At 48.3% G+C, this 15,005-nt stretch overlaps 2 protein-coding genes across 11 annotated transcripts in view; one reads left to right on the forward strand and one right to left on the reverse strand.

Annotated features, from left to right (window-relative positions):
- Positions 1-6,098, forward strand: part of MGLL (monoglyceride lipase) — a 135,054-nt gene extending 128,956 nt beyond the window's left edge. For all 9 annotated transcript variants that reach the window (XM_039547863.1, XM_039547864.1, XM_039547868.1 and 6 more), the window contains 2 exons: positions 853-1,068; positions 2,914-6,098. In XM_039547863.1, coding sequence (XP_039403797.1) covers positions 853-1,068; positions 2,914-3,039 — 342 coding nt within the window. In that variant the 3' untranslated portion in view covers positions 3,040-6,098. The remainder of the gene's footprint in view (positions 1-852; positions 1,069-2,913) is intronic.
- The window catches only part of KBTBD12 (kelch repeat and BTB domain containing 12), a 172,200-nt gene that overhangs the window by 145,882 nt on the left and 11,313 nt on the right, over positions 1-15,005 (reverse strand). The window contains exon 2 of one of the 2 annotated variants that reach the window (XM_039547858.1): positions 13,028-13,135. The exons of the other annotated variant lie outside the window; for it this stretch is intronic. The gene's annotated coding sequence lies outside the window, so the exon portion shown is untranslated. The remainder of the gene's footprint in view (positions 1-13,027; positions 13,136-15,005) is intronic. 2 annotated transcript variants of the gene reach the window in all.

The raw sequence follows: 15,005 nt of genomic DNA on the forward strand, positions 1-15,005 counted from the left end.
ACGACTTGTCGAGACCCATCATCTTTGCAGGCACCATCTCCACATACACATTTAACACCAGCACAGAGCTCCTCATCTTAGTAGTGCTTTGGAAGCAGGAGCTAATCAGTACCTTCAACCCTCCTGCGAGACAAGTAAATATCTTTATCCCCATTTTGCAGATAGGGAAACTGAGGGAAAGAGATAAAGTGACTCATGGCAGGGCCACTCAGCACCAGAGACAGAACTGGTACTCAGGAATCGTTTGTATCAATACCATCTTTGCAATAAAGCAGAATGAAAAACTGCCTATGGGGGAAAAAAGGCTTCCCCCTTTGAGTGGTAGGAGACCAGGGCAGAGCATGAGTACGTGCAAAAAGGAGCTGCCTTGGGCAAAGTCATTGACTGATGCTGCTTGTTTGCCTGCCCCAGCATTTTTGACTCATGAACATTTTTCAGTGATGTAAGAGAGGAGTTTGGAGTAGCCCAGTTTCCAGTTGCACAAGAGATGATGGGCCCTGGCTGCTAACTGGGGTTATCATTCTAGGGCAGGGTAGTCAATAGGCAGACCGTGGGCCAATCCAGACCACCAGGCACTTTTGAATGGACCTTAAGATCTATTTATTTATTATTTTTATTATTTTCTCTGGAGTCTGGACCTTGACTATACCTCAACCAAGAAATTTGGACCTTGACAAAAAATAATGGACTACCCCGATGGAGGGTGAAATGGCACAGGAGCCCACTAAGGGCGGGACATGGGTAGCCTAAGCAATAGACGGTAACAGACTCATCACACATGGAGGGCTCTCCCTTGCATTTTCAGAACAGACTGTTGCTGACAATGATTTTTCTCCTCCCTCTCCCCAATAGGTTGAATCTTACACCTCAGACCCCCTGGTCTACCATGGGGGCATGAAGATCTCCTTTGTCATCCAGTTGATGAATGCCGTTGCCAAAATAGAGCGATCCCTGCCTAAATTGACTCTGCCAATCCTGGTGCTACATGGTTTGCCCGACAAGCTCTGCGACATCAAAGGTTCCTACTTACTGATGGACACCGTGCAGAGTCAGGACAAAACACTCAAGGTCACCTTGCTTCTTGTATTTGAAGGGTGTAATGTTGTGCATAACAGCCTCTGCTTTGCTCAGTGTAGGCTTAAGGATTTGACTGAGTCACTGTCAGAGCAGGTGCCAGGTGCAGTTGACAGAGTGCAGAGCATGGGAAAGTGTCCAATTCTGGGAGGGGCTGAACACCCAAGGGAGTTGAAAGAACTTGGCACATTCCAGGACTGGGCTCCTAACCAGGTAACCCAGTGCCCCCAAACTCTGCGACAGGGCAGGCTGCTTTCACGTCAAGCCCACCTCACGGTGTAAAGGTACAGCGAGAACGTTCCAAAAGCAACTGAACAAAAGCCATTTGGAGAGAGCACACAGCTGATTAACCAATTGTTAGCACATGAATGAGCTTGAAAGGGACACGGGGAGACCAAGCAAAAGCTTTTGTGGTCAGAAAAATAACTATCTATACCAGGCATCAAAAGAGTGAAATTACACACGGGGTTGCGGGAACGCCTCCCGTTGCGTTTACACGCCAAGGGTGTGATTAATATTTCCTGCCTCTCGTTGGTTTGGAAGCTTGATATGCTACAGTTGGCTCACTGGATACACGGACTGAGAAGGCGGGTGTGAGACTCTGAGGGAATGGTTGTATCCACTGCTTACGTGCATGAAAGCAGCCCTTGCAAGAGACTTGTGCTTCTCAGCATACACACTGTATAGGGATTAAAATAAGAGCGACAATGGGTCTGCATGGCTTTGATTCCCTTACTAGAGGGCACTAGGCAAAGGAATGTTCTGCTTGGGCACGGCGGGTGTAGGTCTGATAACATCACTGCCATCTCCAGAGTTTGCACTATTAAACTCCCCTTGCAACAGAGGGTGTGGAGCAGCATGGGGCACTCTCTCCTCTTGAAGCTCTTCCACTATGTATAAATAATCAAAGAGAATGGTGGGAGCAGGGGGACTGGAGCCTGGCTCTCCCCTCTCCCAGGTGGGTGCCCTAATCACTGGACTACAGAGTTATTCTCTCTCTCTCTCTGGCCCAATGACTATTTAAGTATTTATCCACAGTGGAACAATCATTGTGCCAGAGAAAGAGAGGGAGGTGGGGAGAATGACTCTGAAGTCCAGTGGTTAGGTTGCCTACCTAGGAGGTGGGAGACTCAGGATCCAGTGCTCAGAGGCCACCTACAGGGTCAGGTCCTGCATGCGACTTAGACAGCCAAACACCCACCTTCCCCCAGTTTGTGAGTTGCTCCAGGGCTCAGGCAGGAGCTAGGTGGACGGAGGCCTAGAGTGAGACAGCAGTGCAAATGCCCAGAGGCCAAAGCCTAAGCACAGAGGGAACTGGTACCTGGAAACTTAAGCACCAAATGAGTTTAGGTGTCTAAATACTTTTGTGGCTCTGGGCCCTGGAGCCTGGTTTTTCCAAAGGTGATGAGCACACCCAACTCCAGCTGAAGTCAGTCAGTGCTTCGGGTGCTCAGCACTGCTGAAGAAAGATGTCTCAAATCAGGAACCCAAAATCAGAGGCCATTTTTGAACCTGTGATCATATGTCACATTCTCCTGTTGGTGAGTCTTCCCCACATGGAGAGGGAGCATAAAGAACTGCAGGAGGAGAAGGAATTGTGATTGCAACACCTCAAACCTGTGCAGGGCGGACAGGTGTGAAACAGGATTTCCCAGGTTAACTCCCTTGCTGAACCAGACTAGATCTCGAGTTGGTGGCGTCCCTTAATTTTCATCATTCACCATGTCTAAGAAATACAGGAAGACCAACGAGACGTGTGCGGGCACTGGCAAGTGGGACCTAAGGGCTGCTTTGTTCTTGGGGGTTTTGTCTGAACCTGTGTTCTTTCTCTGATTGCAGGTGTATGACGAGGCCTATCATGCTCTCCATAAAGAGCTGCCTGAGGTCAGCACTGCTGTGTTTAAGGAAATACTAACATGGATTGGTCAGAAGGTCTCAGCAGCTGGAGGACCCAGCCACACTTAAGCCGCCTTGTTACCTTCTCAATGGTCTTCTGGGGATGGAAGTTTTTGTTTGTTTGTTGGTTTTTAAAAAGTCTCTCTGGAAAAGATTTAACTTAGAGGGACTCTTAGGATACTTTGCTATGAATAGACATTCCTGTCACATAGGAGGGAGACACCACTCAGTCATTTAAAGAGGCCATTGCACTAAAGCATGAAAGGGGGTAATGGCAGCAGAAGTTGTCACTGAAAACTTTCCGGGTTGGTTATTGTACTACAAGGCTCCTGTTCAGAAAATCCCCACCACCACCACCACCAACCCCCGCCCCCCCATGTTCTTTGTTTTCTCTGGAATTCCTGATGTGCCAAGGCTGTTTTTATTCTGCAATAATCTTTGGAATGTTCAGTAGTTCTGCATCTTTCATTTCATTCTGTTTTTATTCCTGCGGAGTACGGTCCCTTTCCCTGCTCCCGCAGTTGCAGAACATACTGTATAAGAAGTCTTTATCCTTGAGAAGGGAACACTAGAGAGAGTTAGCAAAGAAAGCTTGGGGATGGGGAGAGAGGAATAATTCCATACTTGAAGGTTGAAAAGCTAATTTTCTAGGTCAAACCAATTTGAAGCAACCTCTTTTAGCACATGAGGTCTGAAGGGTAGGGACCTACCCTACCAGTTTGCACTCTAGAAAGACTTGTTTAACAGCTCTTTAATTCCCAGCACCACAGCAGAGTTCACAGAGGAGAAGAACTAATGTAGAATAAGATACTTAAAACCTACTAAGCACACACAAACCATGTGACTTCCAGATACCAAACCCTCTCCCCTCTGCAAGAGGAGCTACTCTATAAATATTCCTAGGGGCTGCTTTTTTAAAAAAAAATTACTTGTGCTACTGATACTTAAGATGTAAAGTCAAAATTTTATTTAAGAGGAAATATTAATATACTATATGATGTGTATCTTGGCGGCTCAGAGAGCTGTCACTGAGGAAGGGAGCAGAGTCTGAAGAAGGAGCTAACTGTCCTCACCCCTGCACTGTGGTAGCCATGGCAAGGTTGTTCCACCATGGTCCATTCCTCTCATAACTACTCTACAGCAATCATTTGGCCTTTCCCCCTCATCAGCTGGAGATGGCTAGAAATGCTAGTCAAGCTCAGAACATCTAGTGAAGGGAAGGGCATTGAGATGGCTGATATGTACCCTCACAATCCACTTATTTACTAAGAGCCTCATAATGTTATTAGGTTCCCCTGCAAGCACTTCTAATTCTGTGAAATGGTCATTTCTTGGGTGATTCTCCTAGATTTAGCAGCTGTGTCTTAGCTGGGTGGCAGTGAAGGATCACACTTGCTCCTGAGAGGTAGGTGGGCAGTTAAAAGCAGATCATAGAGCACACTAGGTAGCCAAACATCTGTATCTGAATATTGGGGCTACATAGAACAAGCTGTACAGAAGGATATTAATGAACTACCACGAGGACAGCTGCCACCAGAAAGTTTGTAAATCCAGCAGATTCTGATACCGGTTGGAAGCTACAGATCCAAGTGCCAGAGCTGACTGGTCTTTCATACCAGCAAGGCTAGAGGAGGACTTCTAGGAGAACTTTCCATGTGAAAACTCACTCACATGGCAAGTGAGCTTGCATCAACCTGTTAGCCTTTCTTCTGGTAGTTGGGTTACAGCTCGTCTACACGGGGAAATCTACTGCCAGAACTATACTGTTATACCACTGTGGTTATGCCAGTATAAACTCCCTGTGTTTAAACATAGAAGTGTCCACACAGTTATACCAGTGGACACTCTTAGATCAGTTATACTGGTATAATTGTACCAGGATAGTTTTGCCAAGCAATGCCCCATGCAGACATGCCCTTAGTAATAGGCCTCTGCCCACATGCAGGAGGGAGTTTAGCTTTTTCCTCCCACTCCCTTAGGCGTTCCAACAATAAGTCCATCAAAGTTCTGCAGAGGATGGGGGAAGCATATCACCACAGAGAAAAGCAAGTATCCTCCATGGCTCCCACTGTAGAGGGGGCATGTGTCCTATACAGGCATTATACAGCAGCTGGAGCTATCACAGGTCCTCGCTGCTCCCTTTCCAACTCTGCCCTGGAGGAGAATAGGGTAGTATTCCCATCATGAGAGATTGCTGCTGCTGCTGCAGTGGCTCGTAAGGCAATGTACCACTATTACACCAATATTTCGCTTCCCCTTGAAACCCGTTCTGGCAGGACTCAGGAAAGGTAACCTTGTGCAATAACAATAAGCATCAGAGACTGACTTTCATGAGCTCAGACCTGTTCTTTAATAAGGGTTTGAGAAGTTAATGGAAGTCATCTTTGTGCTTGCAACTGTGTAGTGCATCTAATCAGAAATGCTGTTCTTTACAGATTGGCTCTGGCATTTGTACAGCTCTGGCTTCCTGGCTGCAATCTGAGAAATCATTATAGATCTCAGCAGTTCAGCTGGACTTGAATTTAAAACCCTGTTCCAGCCAATCAACTGCTACCACCACCAACTGTAAACCCCCTACAATGGGTGTTGGGTATCAACGCAAGGTGAAGCTCAGGCATTGCACACTCAAGAACCTGTTGCATCATTGTTCTCCTGTAGGTCAGTCCCTCCCACACACAGTAACCATGAGATGGGGAGCATGGAGACATTACAGTGATGGGAGACCCTGCCTACCTCTTAGGCCTCGAGCATGCATTAGGGTAGGTGTAATCACGCAGGGATGTGTGCTAGCGTAACATGGGGAGTACTAGAAGTATTTTATAAATAAAAAGAGGTGATTAGAAGGTATGATTTTCAAACGCACCCAGTGTTGTCCTGAGTCTGCTACCATTGACTTAAATTGGAGCAGAATTAGTTGAGTGCTGAGCTCTTTTGAGGGGAGAGGAGAGAATCCTAAATGAACCAGCACTTGAAAAAAAAACTAACCCTATAGCGTGATGGGCACAGCCCTGCTGCTCCCTAGAACCTGTATGTGGCCATAGGAAGGCCTGGGTCAGTGCCTTTGATCAGTTCTGTTCTTCAGCCTGAGAGAGCGCTGCTTTCCTCCGGAGCTTGGAAGCAATATACAAGAAGAAAACGAGCATGATGAAAAGAAAACCTGTCCTTCTGTCCAGCTAAGCTCAGCGAGGTCACCCAGGCAGGGGACACTGTGTTTGAAAATAAAATGTTCGGATGACATTTGACACAGCTGAGCTTGCTGCTGCTTTCAGACCATTTTCTGAAGCACTGTCTTTTGGGAAATTGGGCCTCGGGAAGACCTAGCTGAGAAATTGAGGGCTAGTTTCTAATAGACTTGAATAGAACTCAGATCTCACTGTTTAATATAGAAACAGAGCCAGACCCTCAGCTGGTGTAAATGACCGTTCTGTTGAATACAGACTCCAAGATGCAAGTGTAAATCAACATAGCTCTAGTGAGGTCATTTGTGCCACACTGATGGACAGCAAGTAGGGATCTGCCCCACATTTAAACTCTTGCTGCTCTAGTTGATCCATTGCCACAGGTCCAAACTGGTTTAAACTGGCACATTTAGTCTCTACCAGGCCCTAGTGGAAATCCTTTCCTGAGCAACTTCATTAGCAGCAGGCAGATCTGCCACCAGTGGAAATGTAATTTAAATCTTTATTTTCAAATCCCAGGGACACTTGAGGGGGAGCACTGCTGGCCTTATGAACTTCCAGATCGCTCTGCTGAGGCAAACGAGGAGAGTTTCCCTCTGAGAATAGAATGCATTTATGACCGAGCAATAGTAGTCTGTAACTACTGTATATATCACCACATGTACCAAGCATAGCATCAAAAGATCATACTCATAATGTGTAATGCACACAGTTTTCTATTTAGCCTGCTCTTTTTATATTGGTCACCCTAGCACACCGTCAACATAAACCTGTAGAGATCACTTATTTTTCCAAGTAATTTCTGAGCCTGCCATTCCATTGTGCTCCAGTTTAATACAATATATACACATGTGCATACATGTATTTTCAGTGGGAAAAGTGTGTACAAGTTTAGGATTCTTTAAAGGAATACAATGTATATTGCAACTAATAATAAAGTTATGTTTTCTGAATGTGGTGTATTTGGGAGCGTTATTTGCTGCCATCATCAGATTATATTGAAAGAACAGTAGAAAGAAGGGGGGTTATTAAAACACTTCAGATTTGCGGGGCGGAATAGTTGAGCCACAGATATAGTGCTGAACAGCAATCTCCAGTGTAGCAACATAGCAGGTGCAACCAACCTTACCACTTGTCATCTTGTCCTAAACCTGCAATGTAAAGGCCAGTTTACACTTGGGGTGGGGAAGTCTGCACCAGTGTAGCTATACCACAGTATACCCAGCGACTTGGCTACACTTGCAAGTTACAGCGCAATAAAGGAGCCCTGGGTGCACTAGCTCACTCCCTGTCCACACTGGCAAGACACGTAGAGCACTCTGACTCCATGGCTACAGCGCTCCTGGTACTCCACCTCAGTGAGAGGAATAACGTTTGCTGCGCCCCCACTGGAGCGCCACAGCGCCAGTGTGAACGAGGTGTTGCATTACTGTGCTCTGATTGACCTCTGGAAACGTCCCATAATCCCCTTAAGTCAAGTGGCCACTTTTGTCATTGTTTTGAACTTGCTGTAGGAATGCGGATATGCCCTTTCAAAGCTCCGTTTCTGACAGCCGGATGCTTATCTGCTCTGGGACAAAGGAACCATTACTGAGGAATGCTGCTTGCTTTGAGTGAGAGAGAGAGGCGGGGGGAGAGAGGGGGTCAGCTGCTGTTTGAACTTATAAGACTGCATGCTGACATGCTCTCTGCCCCACAAAAACCCACTCTCTCTCTCCCCACATACACACAACACACTCCCTGTCACACTCCACCCCACCCCCCGCATTTGAAAAGCACGTTGCAACCACTTGCATGCTGGGATAGCTACCACAATGCACTGCTCTTTGTGACACTGCAAGAGCTGCTAATAGGGCCACACCAGTGCGCTGGAAGCTGAGAGTGTAAACACTCAGCAGCGTTTTCCCTGCTGCGGTCTCCGAAGGTAGGTTTAACTCCCAGTGCTCTACAACTGCAAGTGTAGCCATGCCCTAAGCCTGGTCTATACCTAAAACTTAGACTGACCTAGCCACATCGCTCAGGGGTATGAAAAATTCACACCCTTGAGAGAAGTAGTTAAGTCAACCTAAACCCCAGTATAGACACCACTAGCTTGACCGTCAGCCTAACGATTGCCTCTCAAAAGGGCAGATTTACTGTTGTGACAGAAAAACCCCTTCCATCACTGCAGTAAGTGTCTACACTACAGCGACGTAGCTGCAGCTGTGCCACTATAGCATGGACGTACCCTCAGGTTTGGATCAGAGACGCTTCACTGATGCAAGGAATCCAAGTGTAAACAAGCCCTGAGCGTTCCAGGGCAGGGCCTGTCCTTTTGTTACATGTTTGCACAACCCCGAGCACCATGGAGACTGGATCCTGATTGTGCCCCTGCCACTCCCGTAATCCAATAGCCTGCCCTAATGCCTTCACTACACAGCAGTAACCCCCGCTGGAAGGGACTGCTCACCTTTCCCTACAGGCCAGTTTTCAAGGGCTTATAAAAAGCTTTGAAAAGATGACTTGGGCTAAAAGTTACCAAACTAGTTTTTAACCCCTTGAGAGATGTTTTTCTACAAATACTGACAGCAACCCAGAAGAGTCTGTAACATTACAGTCGTAGAAATATTTTAAACGCTACCTTTGGCCATGGCTGCAGCTCAGAACCAGGCTTTGGAGACGGAGGGGTTCTCCTTTGGAACAAAAGTTTAGGAGGCTGGTAGTTCCCAAGTTGAGGTTCACTTGGCCCTTTGATTACAGTACAGGGGCACCCTCAGAGCGTATGGGGCTGCCCCAAGCCCTTCTCCAAAGCCCCTACCCATCTACTTGAGCGCCTCCCCTTTATAACAAAACCCTTTATAAACTAAGGCCCCAATCCTGGAGCTGGCTCTGCACGTGCAAACCTGCTGTGCCAGACAGAGCCTGCTGAAGTCCCTGTGGCTCTATAAAGGCCAAGAGATCCAGCCAGACGAAGAGAGCTGTAGGATCAGGGCCCTACATACATCGCTGCACAACCTCGGGCAGAGAGGCGAGTTATGGCCAAGAACACAAGAAATATTTTCCTCTCATGCTCCAGCCCCATTTACAAACAGCACTAGAGGATCTTTGTCCAAGGAGAGCAGGGAGTCGCCCAGTTTGAAGAGGCTTCCGTGCTAGCCCCCCCCGCCACACACGCACAGCGAACTACATGGGACTCACTTCACATACGTGCTTGCTACATGTTATTACTAGGGTGGCCAGGTGTCCAGTTTTCAACCGGAAAGTCTGGTTAAAAAGAGGACTGATGGTGTCCGGACAGATTTACTGACTGGACACCCAAAATCCAATTACTGCAGGCCCCGACTCATCACCCATGCCATACTCTACTCAGCCAGAGCCACCTCCTACTGCATCAGGTGGCTGCAGCTCCCAGGCCTGGCTCTGCAGGCGAGTCCCTCCCGCCCCACACAGGGAGGGGGTGGAGAGGGGAAAAGCAGTGAGCAACGGAGGAAGGGGGGAAAGAGGAGCGAAGGGGGGGCAGGGCATATGGGGGAAAAGGGTGGGGCAGAGGAGGTTCTGGCACTCCTGCTGGAGTGTCTGGTTCTTAAATATTACAAAGTTGGCAACCCTAGTTGTTATTGCTGCTACTGTAGAAAGGGAAGTGCTGAATCAGCATTCCTAAGAATTCGAGGCTCTGGTTTGAGTAGTCGAAATATTTCAAACCTGATTTGTGACCGGGAACAAGTCATTAAATAGTTCTGGGCCTCAGTCCCCAATCTGTTAAATCAGGATACTCCTGTTCCCTTTCCCCAGCCCCCTGGTCAGTTTGATGGGATGCCAACTCTGCAGGACAGAGACGATGGCTCACTGTGCATATGTGCAGCACCAAGGGCAGGAGAGGCCCGGCCAAGATCCAGACCATAGGCACTACTAGCCTACAAAGAAATAATTAATAATAATAGACCCTCACGTTCGCAATGACCATAGATCATAGAATCATAGACTTTAAGGTCAGAAGGGACCATTATGATCATCTAGTCTGACCTCCTGCACAACGCAGGCCACAGAATCTCACCCACCCACTCCTGTATCAAACCTGCATCTGAGCCACTGAAGTCCTCAAATCATGGTTTAAAGACTTCAAGATGCAGAGAATCTTCCAGCAAGTGACCTGTGCCCCACGCTGCAGAGGAAGGCGAAAAACCCCCAGGACCTCTGCCAATCAGGTTGGTTTGGCACGATCTACCTTTTGTAAAACCATGTTGTATTTTGTCCCAGTTACCATTGACCTCAATGTCCTTAATTACTTTCTCCTTCAAATTTTTTCCCAAGGCCTTGCGTACTACAGATGTCAAAGTAACAGGCCTGTAGTTACCAGGGTCACATTTTTTCCCTTTCTTAAAGATAGGAACTATGTTAGCAATTCTCCACTCATACGGTACAACCCCTGAGTTTACAGATTCATTAAAAATTCTTGCTAATGGGCTTGCAATTTCATGTGCTAGTTCCTTTAATATTCTTGGATGAAGATTATCTGGGCCCCACGATTTAGTCCCATTAAGCTGGTCGAGTTTGGCTTCTACCTCGGATGTGGTCATAGCTACCTCCATATCTTCATTCCCATTGATCATCCTACCAAGTTGTTAACATTTGAAAGTTGCCCTTCTGCCCATGTGCAGCATTGTCCTGACATTAATAGAGGCATTAAGATCCTGACAGTTTCACAAAGGAGAATTAGGGCTCGATCTTCAGCTGTCTGTCAGTGTAGCTCCATTGTGCTGATGGAGACTAGAGGAGGAGCCATTGTGGGTGATTAGGCACATCATATGCATTTCAGTGTTTGAAGTCAGATGTTCAGACTTGGGTAAGAGATGAGACTAGACCTCTGAGGCTAGCAGGAGCGAGCACCCTTTAATACCTACTAGAAGAGAAATTCACCCATAAAATGCTATAAGAAGGGAACACAAGTGTGCTAGGCTCAAGGAGTTTAAAGTAAAGTAAAGGCAAATGCTTCTTCCTGAACCCTTCACGTAAGGCCTTGGCAGGAGGACAAAAGGGAAAAGGCCTTTAGCTAATGGGAGATCACTGGAAGGAAAGCGACATGCAGACTCAGCAGGCACCAGGCCAGCATCCTTTTAAACTTTGTGAGGAGCTAAAAGCACGACTTTAAGCCAGTGACCATCACTGCACATAGATTTGGAGATTCGGAGTACCTAGCAGGGCAGGGAGTTAGCATCCCTGCTTATTGAAGCAATAGTGTAAAAGCAAAGGCTTGCACCATATAGCCACATGCCTGGGTTGTGCTGCGTGTGGCAAAGTGCCTGCCCGTCAGTTTTCCTGTGAAACTGTCCTGCCTGTTTCTGTAACACATTTATGAAAAATGTCTGCACCTCAGGAGCCCTCGCTTCTGTTCCCAGCTCTGTCCTGACTTGTGATCTTGGGCAAGTCCCATCACCTCTTTGCCTCCATTGGAAGAGGGAGAATAATGATGCTGACCCGGCTTGACAAAGCACATGAAGAGGCTCAGCTGAAAGGTGGCGTAAGCACTAAGTGGTATTACTGCACATTCAGGATCTGGGACACCAAGTCAGTTGCCTCTTTACACAATGCTCAATGATCAGAGTCTCTCAACGTTTATTCCCATTGTGACAGAGCCAAGCCAGTGGGGTACAGGAGTCTGGTCGAGGGTAAATATACTGGTCACTGGATGAGTAGTTTTCTGTTCCCAGAGTGACCAGAGCAGGGGCTGCACTAGAGTAATCAGGAACCTGCTAGAACCAATTAAGGCAGACAGGCTGATTAGATCACCTGCAGCCAATCAAGGCAGGCTAATCAGGGCACCTGGGTTTAAAAAGGAGCTCACTCCAGTCAGGTGAGGGGGAGCCAGAGGAGAGGAAGTGCGTGTGAGGAGCAAGAAGCTGAGAGGGTGTGCTGCTGGAGGACTAAGGAGTACAAGTGTTATCAGACACCAGGAGGAAGGTCCTGTGGTGAGGATAAAGAAGGTGTTTGGAGGAGGCCATGAGGAAGTAGCCCAGGCAGTTGTAGCTGTCATGCAGCTGTTACAGGAGGCACTATAGACAGCTGTGATCCACAGGGCCCTGGAACCTGGAGTAGAGGGCGGGCCCAGGTTCCCCCCCCAAACCTCCCAACTCCTGATCAGACACAGGAGAAGCTGACCCAGATGGTGGGGAAGATCACTGAGGTGAGCAAATCTGCCAATAAGTGCAGGACCCACCAAGGTAGAGGAGAAACTTTGTCACACCACCTAGCGGATACAGTCAGACCTAGCTAACAGAAGTCTATATGCAAACTCCAGTTCTATGGAGCCTAGGGAAAAGCCAACTCTTTACTGATGCATTCAATTGCAACCTGATGTGAGCAGGAGGATTGGAGAATAGCTCAGAGTCCTGACATCACACATCTCTGGCCTGCACAGCACATACCTGGAGGACATGTACAATTGTTTAACAAAGCTCTCTGAAGCCAAGTAGGAAGTAGCAGAATCATAAACTAACCTCTAAGTGCACGGGCTTCTTACCATCAGCGAATCCCCCATTCCTTCCCTAAAACTGGCATTATGTTTTTTCTTCACCTTGTGTATTTTCCCCATCAAAGCGTCACAGCGCATAGTATGACCCATCTTATTTGTCACAGCTTGGGCCAAAACACAAGAGTACAGTAATTAGCTGACAAATGTGCACAGTGCAGTGGGAGTGGGGAAAAGCTGCAGTGACAAGGAGGGCACTGGTTGTAGGGGGTTACAGCTTTGCATGCTAGAGTAGGGCAGCAAAGAAAGACATTACAATCCAAGCCTGGTAGCACCACCAAAGTATTCTGCCACTCAGTAACCCATGTGTGCTAAATGCACCGACCAGAGGCTGGGGAACACCTTGAAAATGAAACCAAGTTCATGGCCTCACCTGGGATAACAGCATCCAGGCATCGAAGCTGGTCTCAGAACACACATCACAAAGGTGGGTTGAGGTCCTTTTGGGTTTGGATTATGTCCAGCAAAACCCTTTGTTTGGCTAAGGGAAAAAAAAAATCTACTTGTAAAATACTGTCAGGAACCTGGTGTGGTCTCTTGTGATGGTGAAGGCTGAAGAGACATTGGGAAGAGAGTTTAGGGGGGAAAAGGGTCAACCCAGTAAAATGTCCGGGATCTGCAAGGCATTCAGAGCCATTTTCTATCTCGCCTTGGCTAGTGAGGCAGCCCCCTGCATTCCAGTGAAAGCCCTTTCAGACCCCACTGAGAAGTCATGATGCTGAGTTTCACTGAACTCGCCAGGTTCAAAGAGAAGATGGGCTGGGAGAAAGCTAGCCCACAGTTTGTGTGGGTGTGTGTTTGTGGGTCTGAGTGTGGGCGTGTGGGGGGAGGGGAAGGAAGGACACTGCTGCGAAGGAAACATGTTGCGTCTCAAGGTGAATGGTGCACATGGGCTAGCCATTGTGTGAGCCGCACTGAGGCAAAGCTGGAAGAGTCCTGACAGGTTCCACTGGGAACCACGTAGCGCTAGAAGGTCAATCAACCCGACTCAGACACCTCAGTGGGAGATGAAGAGATCAAAACTGAGAGCATGTAGAGTGGCTGATTTCTATGGTTTCTGGACACTCACTACCTAAAGGACTAGATTGTGACCTTTGGAAAAGGGGAGCATGTGAGCTGCATCACACCTCAGGGTATTGTGAGTCTGACTCAATCCTCTCTCACTTCCTCCTTATTCTAAGGAGGAACTATTTGCAGATGGTTTACATCACATTACAACCCGCCCCAGCCATGCTGACTCAGTTACGCTGGCCAGAAGTAGCAAGGGTCAGGTCATAGGTTCTACGTTCCCTGAGCACATTTCGGGGAGCATGCAGGCAGGTTGTGAAGCACTTCTTCTGTACCTAGACCCAAGGTCCTTGCCGCCCACGCAGGGGTATAATGTGCACAGGGGCAGTTCTGACTCTGCTGCACAAGGGTCTAGTCCAAGCAAGAAGCTTGCTCTCCATGAGAAGCAAATGGACAGATACTGAAATCTGGTAAATCCAACCCTTATACAGGGCCGGTGCAACCATTTAGGTGACCTAGGCAGTCGCCTAGGGCGCTGGGATTTGGGGGGCGGCATTTTCTTCGGCGGTGACTGCGGCGGCCGGATCTTCAGCCACCCCAGTCACCACCGGCATTTAGGTGGAGGGAGCTGGGGTGGGGGAGCACGGGGAGGGCTGTGTGCAGCAAGTAAGGGGGGGGCACGCAGAGGAACTCCCAACCCCAGCTCACCCCTACCCCGCCTCCTCCCCGAGCACGCCATGGCTGCTTCACTTCTCCCAGGCTTGCGGCACCAATCAGCTTAGGCGCCGCAAGCCTGGGAGGCGGGAGAAGTGAAGCAGCCACGGCGTGCTCGGGGTGCTTGTGCACGGAGCAGGGTGAGCTGGGGCGGGGGAGTGCCTCAGGGTTGGGGGTGGGGAGCTGCTGCAAGGGGGGTGCCTCAGGGCAGAGTGGGGGAGCTGCTGAATGGGGTGCCTCAGGGCAGGGGCGCAGGGGGGGGGGGGTGGCGCGCAAGGGGGAAGTTTCACCTCGGGCGTGAAACATCCTTGCACCGGCCTTGCCTTTATATCATCAGCCTGACTAAAAAAAGCCACAGAAAGTCCCCAAGGCCTGAGTCCAGGAGAGAATCCCTGAGTGAGCCAGATTCCAATTGATTATGCTCATGTAAACCTGTGGAAACTGGAATCAAGGCAGGATCCAAATCAGACCTTGGCAGAATCCACACCACCATCTGAAGTAGATGCTTTCTAATAAATAAAAATTATAAATATGGAGATATACCTACCTCAGAGCTGGAAGGGACCCTGAAAGGTCATTGAGTCCAGCTCCCTGCCTTCACTAGGCAAGACCAAGTACTGATTTTACCC

The sequence above is a fragment of the Mauremys reevesii genome, linkage group 7 (genome assembly GCF_016161935.1).
Source record: "Mauremys reevesii isolate NIE-2019 linkage group 7, ASM1616193v1, whole genome shotgun sequence".
NCBI lineage: Eukaryota > Metazoa > Chordata > Testudines > Geoemydidae > Mauremys > Mauremys reevesii.